Here is a 21,090-nt window from a genome sequence, read left to right on the forward strand (position 1 = left end):
TCATCCTAAGGTTTGATATCCTTCATTAATCTTGTAGCTTTTTATCAATAATTTGTACTGTTATTGATACTCATTAGAGTGTCACCTATAGTGACATTCTAGTGAATTGGACCCTGTGGAAAAAAAATAACTTTATTTTTATTTCCACCAAATTTTTATTTCAGTTTAGTTTTAGGTGGTAGGAACATTTTTTTCACCTCTACTTTGCCGATGTCATGCGAGAAATTTAGGGGATAAATCGCTATTATAAGTATTGCTTAGGTAAACCAAGGGTATAACGGAGTGTACCCAAATATCATGTAGAATATTCTTTAAAGGTTTGGTAAAACTGAAGAAAACCACCGCGTCCCTCTGGTTTTGGTAACTACTCGTTTAAGTGAAAAATGGGTCCCGTGTTTAGTATTAGCCCCATGGATGTGAACGTAAAAACATAAACATAAGACAATAAATATCATAAACATAAACATAATCGAAAAATAAGGAAAAGGCAGTAAATATCTCGTTCAACGACTGACGAGAACCAGCCCGAGGCAACAACCTTCAGTTTTACCTTATAAGTTTTATGCAGGTAATCTAAAAACGTAACAGCGTTTACCTAAATATCTTCAGTATATATTCTTTAAAGTTTTCAGTGACAATACTAGATAAAAACAAGTGATCATTTTAGACATAGTTAGGCTTCAATACGTTTTCTATGAACGATTTATGTCCCGTTTTCTATGAATCAGCTGATGCTCCCCGCGTCAAAACAAAACAAAATGGCTCCAACGCCTTAGAACCCAAGGCCTTGATCGTTGCACTTCTGCCGCAATGCCCAGAACACTTGAAGGGTAATGATATCTTCGTGACAGTTGTTTTTTCCGATAGTTATCGATTTAACGAACATGTATCATTGCCTTGTGCGTTAAGACAAGTAAAACTGACAGTTTTAGTGTACCTTGTACCGTAATAGGCTACGCCTTCATCTGGTAGGACCTTACGTTAGCCAGCCTCTATGGCTGTGAGGTACCCCAAAGTTTAAAGGTTTTTATGATATAGTAAAGGTTTTATAATGCTCGTGTAGTAAAGGGTGTCATAACCTTGCCACAGTTCGTTTGGTACAGGGTCGTTTCAAGGTTAAGTCATCCTACTTATCATCCTTCTTAGTGTGGGCATTGGCAAGGCCAAACTGGTTCGTATTTCATCGAAAGGTTAACATTTTTATAATTTATTCAATTTTACCTGCAGGTTACAGCCTCCTGCAGGACCTATGTAAGCCTACTTTTGTAGATTATACCTTTACCTATCCCATATTGACTGCAAAAAAATGGGGATAGTTTTGAGAACGTTGGGAGCAAACCCTAGCCTAATAGTTACTCTTGAGCAGAAGCTTGGTCCATTTTCCATGTTAGTTGGTATTTGTGGGTGTCTGGGTGGGGTATGGGGGCCGGCAAAGCCTCTCCCAGCCAGGTCAGGACACGGTGCCCTAAGTCGGATTTAGAAGGTAAGATATGGTAAGGTACATGGCATAGCCTGCTAGGTTTTTAATTGTCGGTGGAACCTGTGTCCGTCATTCTTAAATGGCACCAATGGGATGTCGTACGCCTACAATGTAGCGTTTGGGATGATGATTATAGTTTATGGTAATTCTATATATTAGCTCCGTGCCTGTTTTTACCTTTTCAACTTTTTTCTACACTTTTAGGGGTTCTGATACTGGCGGTGCATCTGTTTGTTGCCGGCCAAATGGAATGTCCCTTTGCCGTGTTTAGTACTGGCCCGGGGGCTGTTGGGTACCCATATGTTAACAAGTTATTGCACTTGCCGGACAGGATGTGAACCGTTCGAAACAGACGTACCCGTGCTCTGTCTTGTGAAGATCGCGTATGGAAACCCCTTGTTGGATGGACTTTGGGGGTTAATTACAGGTTAAATACACTCGAGCGCCAAAAATGAAAGGTAAATTCATAATTAGCAACCAAAAAACGGTAGTAAAAGTCACGTTATAGTGCCGTCGCCACCGTAGAGCTACTATATAGTTCTACCTAGTTTACTTTTGGTAATACAGGTCTTTCAGGAGATGGTGCATTAAAGGTTTATTCCGATGCCAGAGTATAACGGCACATTCTTGCTGTGATGTTATTACCGTAACTGGTCATTTGGAGCAGATACAGACTAGGGGATGAGGGCTGCGTGTTTTCTGGTGTGTTACTTACTGGTAAAACAATTAGAAAAATCTAAGTACTTTAAACTTGGATGTGCACAGGCTCTGAAAACTCATAGGTTATCCCTCATAGGAGGTGAGTACAGGCAGTCCCCGGTTTATGACGGTTCTGGCTTACGATGTTCTGAGGTTACGATGCTTTTCAAATATATTCATCAGAAATTATTTCCTGGTTTACAACGCATGTTCTGGGGTTACGACGCGTCGTACGATGATCTGACGGAAGAAATATGGCTCTAAAATGGCAGAATAATAAAAATTTGCAGTTTTTTTATGAAAAACTCAATAAAAATGTACTTTACATCGTTTTCAGTATACCCGTAAAAACGGAACCCCCCGTCGTAAACCGGGGACTGCCTGTATTTTTAAATATGTAATGGGCCTAGTCTGCATGTGATTTTTATGAATTAGAAGAAACATTATACCTGTATTTGAATGTGTGTATATTCTGAAAATTCAGAAAACGGGGTTTTCTTATAGTACTTGAGGTGAATTTTATGAATTTGGCATTTATGTCTCTATGAAATGATTAGTTAATCCATTAAACACACCCGTATGTTTAACAATAACTGAGGTCAGCAATGGGAAACCCAAGTTATGCATAAGTTATGTGGACGAGGAACAGATGCAACAAATGACTTTGGTATGAAAGCAACCAAACATTGTTTCTTTATCATTTATGGAACCGTAGGTCAGGTCGCCGTAGGGAGCTAGTGCCATCAGTGCACCTCGTTGGGGGCACTTTAGGCAGGGCTGGATGAAGACCCTTAGAGGCCCTAAGGACTTTAAAGATTTTGGTGCCCCCTTATATATGCAATTCAAAATATATAAACAATAATAAACAATAAAATTAAATTTTATTTATCAAAATTAAACAAAGCTTACAGTAACATTTAAAGTAATTTTTGTTTTTTGTATACTTCCACTTTATATTTGAAAACTAAAGTTCAGCATGATTGAATCTTTTTAAATTTTTTGTTGCCCTGACCTTATCGCTCACATATGAATGAAACTGCTGAAGCTCAGCTGAGAAATTACTGTTGAAGTTGTCAGGGTGTAAGCATCAATCAGCTTTCAGCTCAGTGGTCTGGTTAAACTACTTTAATAATAATAATAATAATTGACATTACTTAGAATACCTTTCAGTGTTAGTAGATGATAAAGTGACATTATGTGGCACATCACTTAGATAACAAAATTTCTCTGCTGTTTCTATATCCCTCCTCATCTTTTCATCTTGGTTTCAAGTTTGTCAACAGGTGTGTAAAAGGTGGTGATACAAAATTTATCTTTGGCATTCAGATATTTTTTTCCTTCGATTTCATGATCCTTGGCAGAGGTCTGCACTCTGTGAGTGCTCTCTTTAATATTGTATATGTCTGTATGTAATGCTTTCTTTTAATGTGGGGGCCCCTTTTTCAGATCCTGGTTCAAAAAGTAGTATATCTTAGTTTTACCAGACCACTGAACTGATTAAAAGTTCTCCTAGGGCTGGCCCAAACGATTAGACTTATTTTACGTGGCTAACCTAGCAACAGGACCTACAGCTTATTGTGGAATCTGAACCACATTATAGTGAGAAATGAATTTCTATCACCAGAAGTAAATTCCTCTAATTCTTCATTAGCTGGCCGGAGACTCGAAGTCGGGCTTAGCGAGTGCTAGCTGACAACTCTACCGACTCGCCCAACGAGGAACTCGGATCCTCGTTCAGCTGCACCATTTGCAGTATTGCACCTTATGGCCCATGGTAAATTTGTGCCAAGGAAAAGTTCTGTGGTTAATCTACCCCTGACTTTAGGCATTACTAAAGGTTCTTTGGCCCCAAGCTGCAACTCCTTTCATTCCTTTTACTATACCACTGTTCATATTATCTTTATTCCATCTTCCTATCCACCCTCTCATAGGTCCCATTGCTTGGCCTTTGGACTAAACTCTATACTGTATTCCATTTCCATGCCATTCCATTCCACCTTAGGTAAGGTTAGGTAGAGGGTGTACCATACCATTATACAGGACCTGCTGCCCTAAGTTAGGTTACGTTAAGAAAGTTTAAGATGTATCCCTGTACAGTATTCAGCTGGTTTTTGTTTACCTCACTCAAAGACCCTAGTTTCCCAATGTTCTGGAATTGCAGTGGATTAGGCTAGGCTAACAACCCATTTTTGGCTCACTGAAATGAATGTCAAAATCATCTAGATCACATCAAAAGTTATCAATAAATTACATGGTTACTTGATTGTAAGTTTAAAGTTAACATTTACTGTACCAACTCTCGAAAGATCCTACATTATCATAGATGACTTAACACTATCTTAGCACATTTTGTAGGTATAGGCTATCCCATTTTTAGCTAAGTCAAAAATTAAGTATAGCCTATCTTAGTAGTTCAACTCAAGCTTCAATTCCAGGAAAATGTCTTGTTCCTACATATCATTAAACACACATGCAAGCAACACTTGAACAGCTCTTCATGCCTAGCGTGCATATTAGCATAAATTATAAATCTGTAAACTTTTCAGTATCTACAACATTTTGGCCTAGTTTATACTAGCCCTTGTCCAGACTAGGTAATCTTGACCTGACAACGTATCAGACGAACTATGGCAAGGTTAGGATATCCTTTGCTGAATAAGTATGGAAGGCCTTAAGTGATGCTACTGAATATTGTTCAGTATCACTGCTTTAAAGTTTCATACTTTTTTCACCATTTATTATTACAGTACACACTTATGTACAATACATTTAGCACTATACTTTCCCCCCCTCTCTAATATGTATACTCTTCTACATTAAGCTAGTAGCCTACTGTACTTTCCTCTCTCTCTCTTATATATTGTACATGCACTTCATATGCCGTATAGGCAAAAATTCTAAGTGTAAATATGTTACAAAATATGTCTACAGATTCTGTAGATTTTTAGGTCGACACAGTATCTTTGCGGATGAGCTCAAGCTAAGCAATACAGTGCCTGTTCCAAGGAATGGCAAATCAGCAGACTGCAGTAGCTACAGTTGTTTATTAAATACAGGTGTACGTAAGCAAATCATCGTTACCAACAAAACCTTCCCCCTATAAGTCAGGACTATTCACAAAGTTGTGCTGGACCTTCAACAATGATTCTGTATTAGTACCATATGCCAGTATGATGGTGAACTTCAGTTGGAAGAAAACAATAGCAGAACAGCTCAAAATCTAGTCCCCTTGTAAATGGCTGTTGTGAAATGATAAAAGTAAGCAGCTTTAATTCTCTAGAGCACAGAATATTTGAATAAATTATTGAAATTTTTAGATGTATATAAACCTCTGTTTTCCTTTAGGTACCTCCCTCTCGTCACCATTGATTTGGAGTGCCCCTCTCCCCTGGCTGGAAAGTTAACTCTTATGGTATACTTTTGGATAATGTCTGCTTTTCTTTAATAAAAGGTTATTCTGACCTTACTTTATTTGCCCTAACTGGGCATTTTGGCATGCATAAGAACAAGAGGTTTGTATTTATGAAAGATAAATTATTTGAACTTATTGGTTGTTGAAAATTATTACAGTATATGTATTCTGGCCACATTGATGTGCATAATCAAATATAAGTTTGTTCCTGTGAGTATACATACTTTCATCTTTTGATATTGATATACCTTCAGAAAACGCTGGTACATTGAAGCTTGGTAGTGAGGTAGTTAACTAGCAGCAGATCAGTTATGGGTTGGAATTATCACCCAGTCATTTAACTGCTAGCATTTATTTTTCTCTGACCACTTTGCTTAAAGACATCTCCACTGCTGCTGGACTTCCTGCACTGTATATTACTATTGTGGAAGATATTGGTTTGCTTTCTTTTTCTGAGCCTCTCTGGTTAAAGACTTTGGCGTCTTTTCGACTTTGATATGACTGTGTTTTGAGTGATGATGGCTATTTCTCCTGGTGAAAAGTAAGACCAGTGTAGATGCTTAGTGCATTATAGGGTGTGGATGCTTTGTCATGTGAGTGAAGATCCATATTTTCTGTATGGTTGCTTTGCAGGATGAGGATTGTATATTGTCTGTGAGCTGCATTGAGTGTGCAGACTGGTCTTATAGTCTTATACCCAATGAAAGAAGTTTGGGTAGAAGAGAAAGTGATTTAGTAAGGCATCATCAGTTTCATCCAAGGGTGAGGCCCTTCTGTTCCGTCCAGCTCAGTTTTGGTGATTCGCGCCGTCTGTGTTCCTAGCTTCTGGCTCTACACAGTATACCTGGCTGCTCGAACCCCCAGACCTTTAGCCTGTGTGTGGAACAGATGGTTGGAAGATGACTGGCTTGCTTGCTCCTTCCAGGTGTAGAAATAGTTGATTGGAGAATGGTAATTTCATTCGTGGGAGAATAGTCGAATTGACTAGTTCGTTTGGTTCTTACTTTTTGTCCCCATTTTTTGGTGTTCGTTTATGGACGGAAAGTAAACTGAATGATTGCCGTTTGTTAATATTAAATGTAAATTCTTAACTTTCCCCTTTTTATATTCTAATTGAATTAATTAATTTAATGTTAAATGTATTCCTTATAAGGAAACAGTTTTGTTTTCCCGTCTTTATTTTTCAACGTTGTTCGAGAGTTTCGGACAAAGTGAAAGAAAACGGAGTTGTTGACGGTTTTGGTCCGACAAGGAGTCTTTAGTGTTGCTGGTATTAGTCGGACAAAAGAACGGGTGTTCTTTTTGCTTAAAAGTGAATTCAAGAATTTTAAAATTCGAAGGACATGTAAAGAAATTGATCTAGAAGACGGTGCAGGTAAGTTGAGAGATAAAGACTTCCCTAAAATTGATTTGAGTTAGATAATTCTAACTCAGGACAGGATAGTGGACAGTGAGATGAATGTGCCTCTTACACCCATTGGCCCATTTCCTGCTTTCCTTATGCCTAGTCATGTTTGGTGAGTACTCCAAGGCACCCCAAGAACGCCGAGTTGCTGAAGGCCCTGATGTTTTCTCTTGGGTTAGCATGGGATTTGTCCCTAATCGTCATCTTACAGCACTGGGCTGTTGCCAAGACCTCAAAAAGTGATGGTCTCGTAGATGCTTCTGCTTTGACAATGGTTCCTCCTACTGAGACCCCTGTTTTTGTTCCCATTGCTACAGCTGCTCATACTAACTTCTTTCTCTTTAAGGGTGCCCCTACCTTGGCTGTGGCCTTGATGGGGTATGAACAAGTGGCCATTGGGTGGAATGGAAAGATCAATTCATGAGCTTGCTCATAACTGATCTCCAGTTTATGAACTTGCTCTTCACTGGACACCCACTTGGTCCTCTCAGGAGAAAAGGGCCAACCTGCTGGGTTACCTCTCTGTAGATACAGAAGGAAGAATGGACACTGCCTAGGAATTTTTAAAATCATTCTATTACATCAAAACACTTTGCCATTAGCAGTCTCATGCTCCTGGTACCATTGTCATCCTGCAATATATCACCTCTGGGTTCCATTTCAAAGGTTGTCAGTGTCTAGATGAAGGATGTGGACCTTCCTCTTCCATCAGTCTCCTAACCCGTGGGTGAACCTATTACTGGCTTATTGTAGTGCTATTTGGGATTTATTCTCAAGACAGGTTTCAAATGAGAGCAGTCTTTCTTACAGTCTCTCTTAGAATGGGTCAGAGCTACTGGGTTCCTCCTTAACATTTTTGAAAAATAAAGTTAGTTGGCAGTTTACAAAATATATTCTGACATTCAAAACAACTTAATCCATTGTGCAGCACCCTGTAAAGTATTTTTGGGTTTGTAACGGCAACCTCAACCAAGCTTTTGGAGGCCAGGCCTCATTCAAATTCAGTAGTTTTCAACCTTTAAGAAGAGCCTCGAGTCTTCCTGGCCATTTCAGTCTATCTCAGGCTTTGGACCAAAAGGAGACAAGAAATAGAAGAGAGAAGAACACTGAAGCTGTCACTCCTCCTTACACACTATCCCAGAGGTGGGAATCCCTGCCAGGTGACTGCATAATGTGGCAGCAACAGGACCCAAACCCTGGGTAGTCTGTATTGATCAGGATGGTTACCAGCTGCTTTTCAAGGACTGACACCATCTCTTCAAATGAACCAGTTCCCAACATGTTTTCTAGGATTTTTCCAAACCTCTTGCCTTTTGTGGCGGAGAAATTGACTACATGCTAGATACTGGTCGTTGATCTCTGTTCTTGAACATGTTCATCCTCCAGACTTGGTTCAGGACAGAAACCAATTTTCCATGGTGGATGCCATCAGAGACGGTGATTTCATGATTTTAATACACCTAAAAGATGCTTTTTTTGAGATATGCATCCTTCAGTGCTCTGGGAGGTGTCTTTGTATGTGATAGGATAACGCTCCAGTTCAAGGCTTTGTGCTTATTATAGGGCTGTGGGTGTTCATGTGAGTGTTCCCTTAGGTGTCTGCTTGGGCCCATTCACTAGAGATTTGAGTATTACATTATGTGTATGATATGGTTGATCATGGCATCCTCCAAGTAGTAGTTGCTCCAGGATTGGGATTGCTTTAATTTTGCCACGATCTGGGGGGAAATTGTACCTTCAGCCTGAGCAGTGGATGAATATCTGAGCATGCTGATCAATAAGGTAGTGTTGAGAGAGTTTCTTGCAGACTTTGTGATCAGGAAGTCCATGGCAGATTCACTGTAGTTCTTGTCTAGATATGAACAACCAGCTTGGATTTGGCATGGTAGTTTTATGATAAGAGCTTCCTTGTGTGAGTTTTTTTGAATCCTTACATCTGAATTTTGAATCCTTACACCTGAATATGGTTTTGTTCTTGGATGCATTGAAGGATGGACAGGGTACAGACCTGGATGGTTCAGATTTGTGGACACGAGACGATTCTCACCTGCATATTTATTTTTTAGAAATGCAAGTGGGCCTCTGGCAGTACAAACATTTCAGAATCAATTGATTGGCCTCTGGGTATTGCTGATGATAACACAACTGCAGCAGCATATGTCAACAAGAAAGAATTGATTATCTCTCTCACCTTTGGCCAATTGGTAAGGCCTGTGCATTTGCAGGTGGTTTGCTGTGATGTCAGCCAGACACATTTTGTCATGATGTGGGGATTGTGATAAAATTTTAAAAATTATCCCATAAGCCCAAGCCGCAGATGAAGTTCATGAGCTCACTGATCAATAAGGTAGCATCAAGAATTTTTCCCGCAGACTGTCAGATCAGAAAGTATAAAGGGTTATCAATGTAATTCTTGTCACAATGCGAACAGCTAGTTCAGATTTGGCGTGGTGGTTGGACAACTAGAACCTACTTGAAGAAGTTCTGCTGAATTCCCCACAACCAAATATGGTTCAGTTCTTGGATGCATTGAGGGATGGGTGAGGCACAGATCTGAATGGTTCCTCTGCTTTGGATATAAGGACAAAGGAAGAATCTCACCCATCCATACATTGTTCCAGAAATGCAAGTGATGCATTTAGCGCTGCAAGCATTTTGAGATCAGTTTTAGGGCCACTTGTTAGTGCTAATGAGTCATAACACAAGTGCATTGGCATGTGTCAACAAGCAAATATGGATATCATCTCTCTCCCTTTGCCATTTGGCAAGGCATATGCATCATGCCACTTAACTGGCCTGGCATGATACCCAGGCTGTTGGAATGTAGTGGCAAGCCAGGTTAGTTGCCAGCGACAGGTTGTAGGATTGGAGTGATCCCTATCTGAATATGACCTTTCTGTGTTGTTCACACCTGGTCTCAGGATAACCTAAATGGCTCTTTGTTAGCTGCAAGCCAAGTTTATCCCTATATGCTGAGCCACCTTATTGAGGATCCAATAGAAATAACCCTGTGGTCCACACAGCGTCGGCAGTCCCGTCCACAGAGGTACCACCAGTCCATGGATTCTCTTGTACTTCATGCCTGGAGTGTCCAGCAGCTCCTACTAAAGAGAGGCTTTTCTTGTAGGGCTGTGCAGATGTTTGGACCATGAGTTCACACCAGGCTAGGCTCATTGGTGTTGTGAGAAGGCTGTCTCCACACTCGGAGCAACCATTCAGCAGATTGCAGACTTTCTTGTATACCTCTGCTGCAACAAGTTCTTTTTTGTTGCTTTGGTAAAGGCTTAACATTCAACCATTTTCCAGGAGTTTCAGCTGAATGCCATGACCCTTTCTGCCTAGTTTGAGTCTCCATGGTAGTCTTGGCCACTCCAAGAAGTCAGGTCTGTGGAGTGGAATGACTCTTGTGCTCTATAGTCCCTGGCCTCATATGAACCCATGGTGGAGGGTTTAGACAGGAGTGTTATGCATAAGGCTTTTGTCATGCTAGCCTTACCATTGGCAAAAATTCTGAACAAGTCAGCCCTGGGGAGGTGATTCATTTTGTTCAGACTTTTTGTGGACATCAAGCTAGTACTGTATATGGGTTGTTGAGCAAGGGAGATGGCTCTTTATCCATGAACAGTGTCCCAGGGAACAGATACATTGCCCTGTTCGTGGCATGTAAGAGGAAGTCATCAGTGGCACAGACCACTGTTATCTCTTTTTATCTAAGGGACATTGAACTCGAAGTCTTTGGATACCTTCTCCATAGCACCTGTAATGGCAGGTCAACATATTTAGCAACCCAAGCACCATTGGTTTGGCTTAATGCACAATTGTTACACAACAGAGCATTTTATTACTGTAGTTATAGTTGGCAGATTTAACCTGCTCCGTCTCCTTTTTAACACGTTTTGGAGGCTGCAGAACATTATTTTTAGGTCTGATTTCAATAATAATGCTGCTTTCTTAGCTGGTATTCCTGTTCTGGAGGGGAAAACTTGGTTCCCATCTTTTTCTAGAGCAAGGCTACAAGGGTGCTAATCCCTGGCACAGGGCCTTGCCAGTCTTGAAGTCTCATATGCCACGCTGTACAGATGGCTACAGGAGTCATCCTTCTTATGTTCATGTATGTGACTGGGAGGCTGGCGTCTCCAGGTGATGAGAACATTATTAGTCAAGTTTTTCAAACAGTATCTCCCACCTAAGGAGTGTCAAGTTTTAAAAAACAGGTTTGTATTTTCATAGGAACAAATACAAATTGAAGATAATTTGCATTTTTCCTAGATAAACATACATAAAATCTTTCACTCTAATCCCACCTATAACAGCCTCACACTTGTCCCCTGTTGCTGAAAGAAACATGAATGCTGACTTTCAGTATACCTACATTGTTACTTAGCTTCATTGAATGAACCAACTTTTGCCAGAGGAATATCCTTATAAAAGACATGGTTTGTATATCTAGGAAAAATGCAGATTACTCTATCTCCAGTTTGCAAATTTTTTATGAATATGTTGTGGAGCTGCATTATGTAGAATATATATTATGAATCTTTTTGCATATTTTGTTCAGGAGAGAAATAGAAGATGTTGCCTGTTCCAAGGAATCACAGTCTTGATATTGTTTGTGTACGTTAAATGTCTGCCTCTGGCAAAATGTCACGTACAACGGGAGCCTCCACTAGCAAGCAGAATGGTGGAGCAACGCTGTACCAGTGTGATGTTTGTGGGAAAGACTTCCCCTTTAAGGTAGTGTTGGACATGCATAAAAAGGATCATACCTTCAAAAATGTATTTAAATGCAATATATGTAGTGTTTCTTATCCTAAGAAGAGCCAGTTGGACATGCACTATCGGAAACACACAGGGGAAAGACCTTTTAAATGTGATGGATGTGATTCATCATTCATGAACAGCAGCAATTTGCAGCGCCATAAGAGAAAAAATGTGTGTAAACGTAGGTACGATAGTGATGAATGGGAAGCTGCTTACACCTTAAGTGATAATTTAAGTGGTGAAAAACGAGCACGTTGTGCTCCTGACGATGACAACCAAGACAAGACGTATCCTTGTTCAGAATGTGGAGAGACTTTTCCTAAAATTAACACACTAATGGTCCATAAAAGGAAACATTCTTGTGGACGTCCTTTTGGCTGTGAAGATTGTGGAGCCATGTTTGCTGTGAGAGCTAGCCTTGACTACCATAAATTGAAACACTCGGGAGGTGAATCATCTTATTGGCAAAATGTTTGTGATATTTGTGGAGACGCCTTTACCTCAAAGGATGGTCTTGTACAGCATCAGAGGAAGCACACAGGAGCACGTCCCTTCAACTATGACAGATACTTTGCTGCTTTCTCAAATTCAGACAATAACCTGTCAGTTGAAGGCACTCAGCAATTGCCCAACCAAGATGTACCAAATCAAGGTGTAGCAAACTCTCAGGACCATCAGCAGCTTTCAACTCACATGCAGCAGGGACACCATTCCGATCAACAGCAACAAATCCATGACTATCAACAATATCAGCACTTACACCCTCAGCAGGAACAGCAACAGCAGCCACAACAAGAGGTCAATCAGAATGAGGAGTCTCAGGGCACATTGCAGTTACATGAGCTTCAACCATCCCCTCAGTTACATCAGCTAACGAGTCAGACGGGAGGCCACTTACAGCTAGGTGGTTTTAACTCTTCCGTTGCATCAGATTCAGTGGTTCCTGGTCCTCTAGGTCCCCAGGCTCAACCTGTGCAGCAGCCAGTTGGGAGAATGGAGAATGCCGCTGATGATATTCACATCAAAGAGGAGCCGTTATGAACACTGTACAGTTGTCAGATGGAGAGTCATCATTACTGTACCTTCTCATCTTCATGTTCATTATTTGTGATATGTTCCAAATTCATCTATACAGTATTTAGCTCGTAATAATAATCAGTAATCATGTATGTTCTGAAAGTAATTAGACCATCATCATTTGTCTTTGGTTTTAGAACCCATAAACATAGCAGTTTCTGATAAGGTGAACATTCTAATGTATTGTCTTATCCTACATAATATGATTGGTTTTGTATTATTTTTGAGAGCACCATCATTGGAAGGCATTGTAAAACAACGAGGTTAAGACTGCTAGTATTATTACCATGAAAAAACCTCATTAATTTTTGTGTAATAATGAAGATCTGCATTGAATTATTACTCTGCCTTACAGTATGGTTTTTCTTGAACTTTTCATTTTACATGAACTACAGTTATTTATGGAAGTGATTTAAGTAATGATATTTAGTAGCAAGAATTAGAAACATTCCTTTGGAAATTGTTTGGGTGCTACATTATCAAGTAAGACATTGCATTACAGAATGTATGTACACGTATTTCTTGTTGGAAATAAGCCGGGCTGTTCACTATTATGCCTAACATTTTCATCATTGGAAACGTAAAATATTTTGGAATTTTAAGTCTGTGATGTGCCAATGTGAATGGTTTGGTCTCTAACCCATTGAAATATGCAGGGACAAGTGTCGGTTTAATACTGGAGAATTATAAATCTGCTTGCTTTGAAGCATTTCCATCTAAATGTTGTTGGTACATTTGACACATCTGACCCCTTGAGATTCCTGGGCCATGGCAGAATCGAAACTAATATGTAGCGATAGTGTGATTGCTTCCTGCAAACTTAATTTTTTTGCTATGGTACTGATGGCAATTTCTTTTTGAAGTTGAATAGTTTTATTTTATTGCAGGATGATCAAAAATGCAAAACATCCAGTATAAAAGTCAAAATGAAAAGTTGAAGTTAGCCATAAATAGAAATTTCTTTATTTTGCCGTAAAGAATATCTGTAAAAATAAATCTAGTACAGTAGCACCTCAACTTATCAGATGTTTCAGGGTTAGGCATTCAGATATGTTATGATATCAGACAGAACACCCTACACTTGAACTCAGCCTATGTATAATTCTGTACAATTTGTAGCTTACCCTAGCCTATACTTTATTCATATCATTCAGTGTCGTAGATTTATGCACAAAACTGTATGGTACACTTCTAATGCATGGTGTGGTTCTCAACATCTTGGTGATGACTTATATTAAAGAAAACATTTTTTAGAGCAAGGTGCATAGTGTAAGCATAATTAATGGACGTACTTTTTTGCTCGAAAAAATATCATGTTATTCTGTATAAAAAGAGTCTTTATGTGGATTCTTTAAAGAAAAAATCAATGGTAGTGACTTCAGCATACGACTAATCATTTTAACATCAATTATTGCTTTAAAGCATGATTTAACACTTAGTGTCTATTCTGTTGTACATGCATATTTACAATTACACTTTTTACCAAAAAATCTTGAAATTGCAGTATGCGGTTGCTAGGTAAACAGCTCTTCAAGTATACAGTAGTTTACCATTCACTGTCGAATAAAAAAGTTAATGATGTATGCTTAAATTGCTTAACATATATGACGAGTAATTAAAAGAAAGACTTACAAAATTTCCGTACCTTTGTGCAAAAGCACAGGAACAGCGGACTGGAATTTGAAAACAAATATTTTATGATGCAGAGAATGCGCAGAAAATGACAAAGTGCGGGACATGATGAGTTATTTACATAGCCAAAAAAAAACTTACACTTACAGGATTAGATAGGTCATCAATGATCATGTTTGTTTCAGGATCCGCTGTGCCTAGTACTCACAAGGGATTTTTCTGGCCCTTATGATATTAGATTTTTTTTTACATCTAAATTATTCAGAACTTTCCGTTAAGTACAAAATCTTATAAGTAGAGTTGCTACTGTAATAGAGATCTAAATGATTATTTCTCTGACACGCACAACTACAATATTCTTTCCAGTGATACATAGTTAATCAGTGTTTATGCCAGTTTAGCTTAAGGAAAAATATGCAAAAATTTTTTTTTATTTTGTAAGTCATAAACATATTTTGTCTGCATGGAGGATGTAATTGAACTAGGTGTCAACACACATACACACACACCTGGACATCATTTGAACGATTTCATGTCAGAAATCAGATTTTAAATCATTTCATCTCATCGGCTGGGAATATGCCAACGCTAGTTGGCTTCATCGGAATCACAAAGGGTTGAGTTGTCTATTCTTGTAACATTGATGTGAAATGCTCTCCATTCTTATGCAGTAAATATAAAGACAATATATTTCATGTGCAGTGTTAAAATATCTAATGCTTTCAGTCTCGTGTTTTATAATAGTAGTTTTGTTGTCATGTCTCAAGTCTTAGAATCAATGACTGTAGACTCTGACATCAGGGAAATGTCTGTATAGAGTAATAAATCTGTACAGTTTCAACGCAGAACACTCAAAGCAAAAACCTAGTTTTACAAAGCTTACTGTACTTTGCTGATAATCCCTCATCAGTTCATTTTAAAAGTTTTTTTTATTGGATTTCCATTCACAGTAAGTAATTATAGTTTCCCATGTGCTGTGCTTCAGTTGTTTTCATTCAAGTGTAGGTAATGATTAAGATTAGAATAACCAACAAAAGTAAATTATTTAGATGCCGATTTAGACCCAAAGATGGCTGTTAGATATTGTAAACTAGACTGTTTCTTAGATATCTTTTTCTTGATATTCCCTAAATCAAAAATTTTCCTGAAATATTTATGAAGTGTTAATAGAAATTATAAAGTATAGTTATGTACTAAGTAAAAAGATGTATTTATATGAAGTAAAGATATATAAAATTACCGAGTGAGTGTGTTTTGTGAAATATGAGGCTTTTGATAAAATTAGATGCTGCATAATGGTATATCTGTTTATTTTATTTTGGGTTATTATTTATTCTCTGTTAAAACTGGAAGAGTTTTTGCTTTCCATCATGAATGCTTATGATTTAAGAACAATCTCCCCAGGAAATGTTGATTTGCAGCCTTCTTGTCTTTTTGCAAAATTATCCATGTTTCACTCATGTATTACAGCTGCATGGAAACTGCTTCTGTTGTTTGTGAACATAACGTTAAGACAGCCAGATGGTATATTATTAGTAAACATCTTTGGGAAAGCATTTATATCCAGACCCTTGGAGATAATTAATCAACACACATAGAGTAAATGTAAAGGATGACTATCAATATGAGAGTGAGCGGGCTTGTGATAAAAGTGGGAAGTGTGTTCATTACCATGAAGTGACTTATGCCAATACAAGATGCTCTGAATTATTGTTCCTGCAGTATGAAGTAAAAGCATCAATTCCTGATGCAGTACAGTACGTACTCTCTTACTTCCCTTGCTTAGACCTACATCTTTGGTGGCAGGTATAAACTGCAGTTCCTTGCAAAACAGGACATTTCTTGTTTATAGCTTTGGTTCCAAGACGGAATAGTTTTAGCAATATTTGACAAGATTGACAAGAGTGTGGAAGTAAGTATGCATTGCAGCTAAAACAACAACAGTGACAATTTATGTGGATTATCTTTGTAAAAATATTTGGCTAGGATTGTCCTGGTAACTATAAATTTTGGGGCCAAAGCTATAATTAAATGTACAGTTAACCCATTAGTTTTGTTGGTTGTTGGTTCACAGATTTGATTAATCACAGAATTTTCATACTGCCTCGTACGGAAGTATTGATGAAGATCCTGACGATCTACCTCGGCTTATGAAATAAATGATAATATTGCTGTAGAGTTAATAGACTGAAGTCATTTGTATGTGTGTATAATTTCATGTACAAGTGTAATAAATTTGTAGTGAGAACTGCCTCAGTGTATTTGTACTGTGTCTTTGTTTTTACCCTCATCATTGTTCAGTATTGCTGAGTTGTCTTTTGAAAGATGTGAGTGGAAATAGATGTATACAGTACAGTATTAGCATATCCTTATGTATGCATAAAAAAGTGAAACTACCATATATATGCCATATAGAACAGTAGGACAGGTTCAGTACAGTAAACCCCCCGTATTCGTGGACGATCGCACCCCCACTAATAGCTAAAATCTGCGGATACTTAAAACCCCTCCAAAAACACTTAGAACTGCCTATTTTGATAGTTTAACCAAAAAAAAAACTCTAAAAATGTTTATACCTGAGTATTTTAATATTTTTATCACAAAAAGTGCATTTAGTCATGAAAATTATATGAAAATACAGTATTTTGGTGAATATTTCTCAGTGAAAAATACTGCGAATGGGCGAATTTTCCTCGAATAATGGGTAGATACGTTCCACATAGAAATCCGTGAACATGTGAGTCTGCAAATACGGTGGGTTTACTGTACATGTATTCTCTCGTTTTCTTTTACGTTGTTAAAATGGTGTATTTTACTGTATGTCATTAAATTTGATTAGTAATCAACAGTGTACATTATATATCAGTTGAATTTATGACCAATAATAGCACTGTATAGTATTGTATTAGGATTGCAGGCAAGAATTATTTGCAGAATTTCAGTTTTTTGCAGGGACCTAGCCCTAAACCTCTTTGAAATTGAGGGAAGCTGCAGATCCACATATTTCTACAGCAAGTTTTATTCTCTATAAGACCACATATTTGAACTAGTCCAACCCCACTAGAGGAAATGTTGTCTTTCTTCCTTCCGTAAGTGATTGACTGTCTGTGCTGTAGTACTGTAGTTGATGAGGGAAATGGGAGAGTGCTTGATTTTTGGAGGCATCATTAATTGTTCTTGGGGTAGATGCCCATAGCTTCCTTTGGTATTCAGTAGATAAGAATTGCCAAATCTGTTTACATTTAATAAGGAAGTTACTCTAGGTAACTCATATGGATATAATTGTTTTCACCTGTAAGATGGCTGATAATTGTGTTAAAAATATACCATTTGGTTGAGGTCCAGGCTCATTTTGGTTCTGTTTTCTTCAATAAAGTGTAATCCATAAATTTCATAAATTTGGATTTAGTTTGTTACAAATTTTGCTGATGGCAAGTATACTGTAGTAGGTTAGCTCTCTTGTACTGTCATGTTTATGCATGACAAAGGGCTTGGTCAAATCTTGACCAAGGACAGCCATTCAGATTATATTGTTTACTGGTGAATATTCCATTGTTTATTTTCATATTAAAAGTAAGTAATTTCTTTACTGTTAAGTAAATTAGTTATTACAGACACAATTTTGTACACTTTTCCCCTTGTATGTGCTTCTTTTAAGTGTGAAATTAGATGTCGTTCCAAAACGTGCTGAAGAGTAGTAATCTCTTTCAATTAACATAAGAAGGCTGCAACTGACACAAACCAGTGGGTACAGCATATATAATTGCAAAAGACACAATATTGTTAATCATCACATAGTCTCTTGGAGGTAGATTTTACTAATTTTCTCTATTGCTGCAGAACAAATGATGTGTATAATGCTTTTGAAGAATACTATGTGCACTTGAGCCATAAATAGGGTTGTGAACCAGCAGGGCTGGGATTTTTTTTTTTATGCATATTGTATTTCTCCTTGACTGCATCCCACTGTCAATAGGTGCCAATATTATGTTATGATAGATATGATTAGAGAAAAGTAAATAAAAATAACTCAATTTGATACATCAATTGTTTTTTTTAATCGAACAATTTCTGCACATTACTAAAGCTATTTACTGAATGCTGGTAACAGATGATTCAAGAATTTTGATTCGGTCGTCTTAAAAGTTTTTAATTATGTTGCATTAATATATCGCACAAAATGGACCTTTATGATTATATCTTATGGTGTTTTATCATTGCTTAACTTAGTTTTTCACACCTTGAGATTGTAATCTCATTTTTGTAAGTTTTTCACACTTTGAGATTGTAATCTCATTTTTGTAATTTGTCCCATTTTTGCAGTACTTTTTTTGACAAATTATGTATAGCAAACATGCAAATAAATTGTGTATGGAATTTTATGCTGTTTCCAGAGTTTACTGAAAGAGTCATGATTGAATAATCTTGTCGTAGGTTATATGTAGGGCTTGCCATTTAATTGCAAAATAGTTAAGAGTGGAAAAAATTCATATTCTGGGCAGTACCTTTCATACCATCTTAACTTTAGCAATTCCTCATCAATAGTTGGGGGAGCTCAACTCTTAGACATAAATATTAAAGGCTTTAGAACACAAAGACGTACAATATACATGTACAACAAATCAGCCATCTACAGCTAATAGTGATCCTCTTAAATTTAACGAATTTTCAAGAACAGGTCCAGGTTTCACACACAAGTCATTATATCAGACAGTATGACAATTATAGCATATCTAAATACTCAGGAAAACTTAAACCTATAACTTAGAACTTGAAGTTTTCCTTTGGGTAGAGTTTAAGAGCATCATGACCTTGCCAAGTCTCATTAAGGAGCATCACTGATGGCCCCCTTGGAAGGTAGATGTTGTGATGCACCCTTGGAATGATCGAAAAGTTTGCACCTTTCCTCCATTCCATTTTGAAATCCATTTTCAACATAGTAAATTGTTGAAGTCTTGAGACACTCGTGTCATGTGTTGATGGCTTGTTGACCACCTTTGCTTGCCAATGCAGTAGGCCCCTTTAGGCAACTACTTTGGCTCAGATGGTCAGTCACGATTCATGGAGTACAGTCGACCCTGGGTAACTGCGGGGGATACATTCCACTACCCCCTGTGAATAGCTCAAATCTGTGAATACTTAAAACCCCTCTAAAACACTTATAACTGCCTATTTTGATGGTCCAGAACACTAAAAAACCCTCTAAAAATCCTTATACCTGAATATTTTAATGGTTTCATCACAAAAAGTGCACTTAGCCTTGAAAATAATATGAAAATACAGTAATTTGTGAATATTTCTCAATGGAAAATAACGCAAATAGGCAAATTTTCCACAGAGAAATCCACGAATAGGTGAAGCTGCAAATCCAGAACCGCGAAGGGGGCGGGTCCACTGTATATACTTTAGTTTGGCTTTTGAGAATGAGAAAAGAGCTTTTCAGACAAGGTTGCTACATGCTTATCCACACCCAGTAAGCTGCCCATTCTCATTATGCCAGTCCAGTTGGATGGGCCTTTGCTATTACTGTGCTGCTATAGAAACTAAGTCTCTACTTTTTTTTTTAATACACTTGCTTTAGCAATGGATTTCATCAACTCAGAGGTGAACAGTTTTTATTCTTATTTTCTCTTGATTGTTCTTTGCTGGTGTGAATTATTAAGGAATGAACTTTTCAGGTCTTAAGTTAGCAATTGTACTCTACTGGAATTGTATACATTATAAGTAATACATGTTATGCTTTGTGTCAACAAACCATCATCGTATGTCAAGGCTTCTTCCCCCTCCCTTACAGTTTGACGTAGACACTATGTAAGAGAGCAATGTTTCATGCTGAATCAAGAGGGATTGAGAGTTAATAATGACAGTTCACCTGAGGAGATTTTGTCCAAGGAAAACACTAGTTTATGGGCCTCTGAAAGCTTAGATATGCTTATGTCTCAGTTGTTAAAAACTACCGATGGAATGGTCTGCCAACCAGAATTTGAAACTGCATAAAACATGCAGGTAGTGCAAGCAACCTACCAAAGTGAATTACTAAGTAATTGTGAAATAGGTTCGAGAATAACAGTAACATAAAATATAAGTATATGCATCCAAAAAGGCTGAAGATATTCATCAGTTGAGAAGTCCTGAATAAATCATCATATACAAATGCCTCCTATAATCCATTCATGGGCTTTATATACCATAAAAAAGGCAAATAAGAGTAAGAATAGATTAAATAGTATGAAAAATGTTAATCACTTCAATGGTTCATTAAATTCACCTTACATGTACATTACTTACTTCATATTTAGAACAGGCCGTAATAAAATTACGATTATATCAAAATGAGCTTTGATGAATATCCTCACTCAGTGATATGCAACTGAAAAGATTACTATACTCATTTTTAAGATAAAAAGAGTTAACATAAAAAATGCAAGACCATTAAGCAGTCTGATGTTAACACTTTAGGCTTAAGCTGTACATTGATTTATTACAGCAAGTAAAACAGGGAGCTCTTTCTGGTGAGTTTGCAGTGTTAATCACCACTTTGCTTTATTATGTAAATAATGAGCTAGTCGTTAACTGTGCATAAACTAAATAATATGGCATAGGTAAAATAAGTGAACAGGTGTC

At 37.7% G+C, this 21,090-nt stretch overlaps 1 protein-coding gene across 1 annotated transcript; it reads left to right on the forward strand.

Moving 5' to 3' along the window:
• Positions 1-730: 730 nt before the first annotated feature.
• Positions 731-18,507, forward strand: LOC136831237 (zinc finger protein 664-like). The gene is made up of 2 exons (XM_067091274.1): positions 731-830; positions 11,555-18,507. The coding sequence occupies exon 2, from the start codon at positions 11,620-11,622 to the stop codon at positions 12,796-12,798; it is 1,179 nt and encodes a 392-aa protein (XP_066947375.1). The 5' UTR covers positions 731-830; positions 11,555-11,619; the 3' UTR covers positions 12,799-18,507.
• The last annotated feature ends 2,583 nt before the right edge of the window (positions 18,508-21,090 follow it).

The sequence above is a fragment of the Macrobrachium rosenbergii genome, chromosome 48, assembly GCF_040412425.1.
Source record: "Macrobrachium rosenbergii isolate ZJJX-2024 chromosome 48, ASM4041242v1, whole genome shotgun sequence".
Taxonomy (NCBI): Eukaryota; Metazoa; Arthropoda; class Malacostraca; order Decapoda; family Palaemonidae; genus Macrobrachium; species Macrobrachium rosenbergii.

Coding starts and splice junctions, on each gene's coding strand:
- LOC136831237 (XM_067091274.1), top strand. CDS start 11,620: ATGTCTGCCTCTGGCAAAATGTCACGTACAACGGGAGCCTCCACTAGC.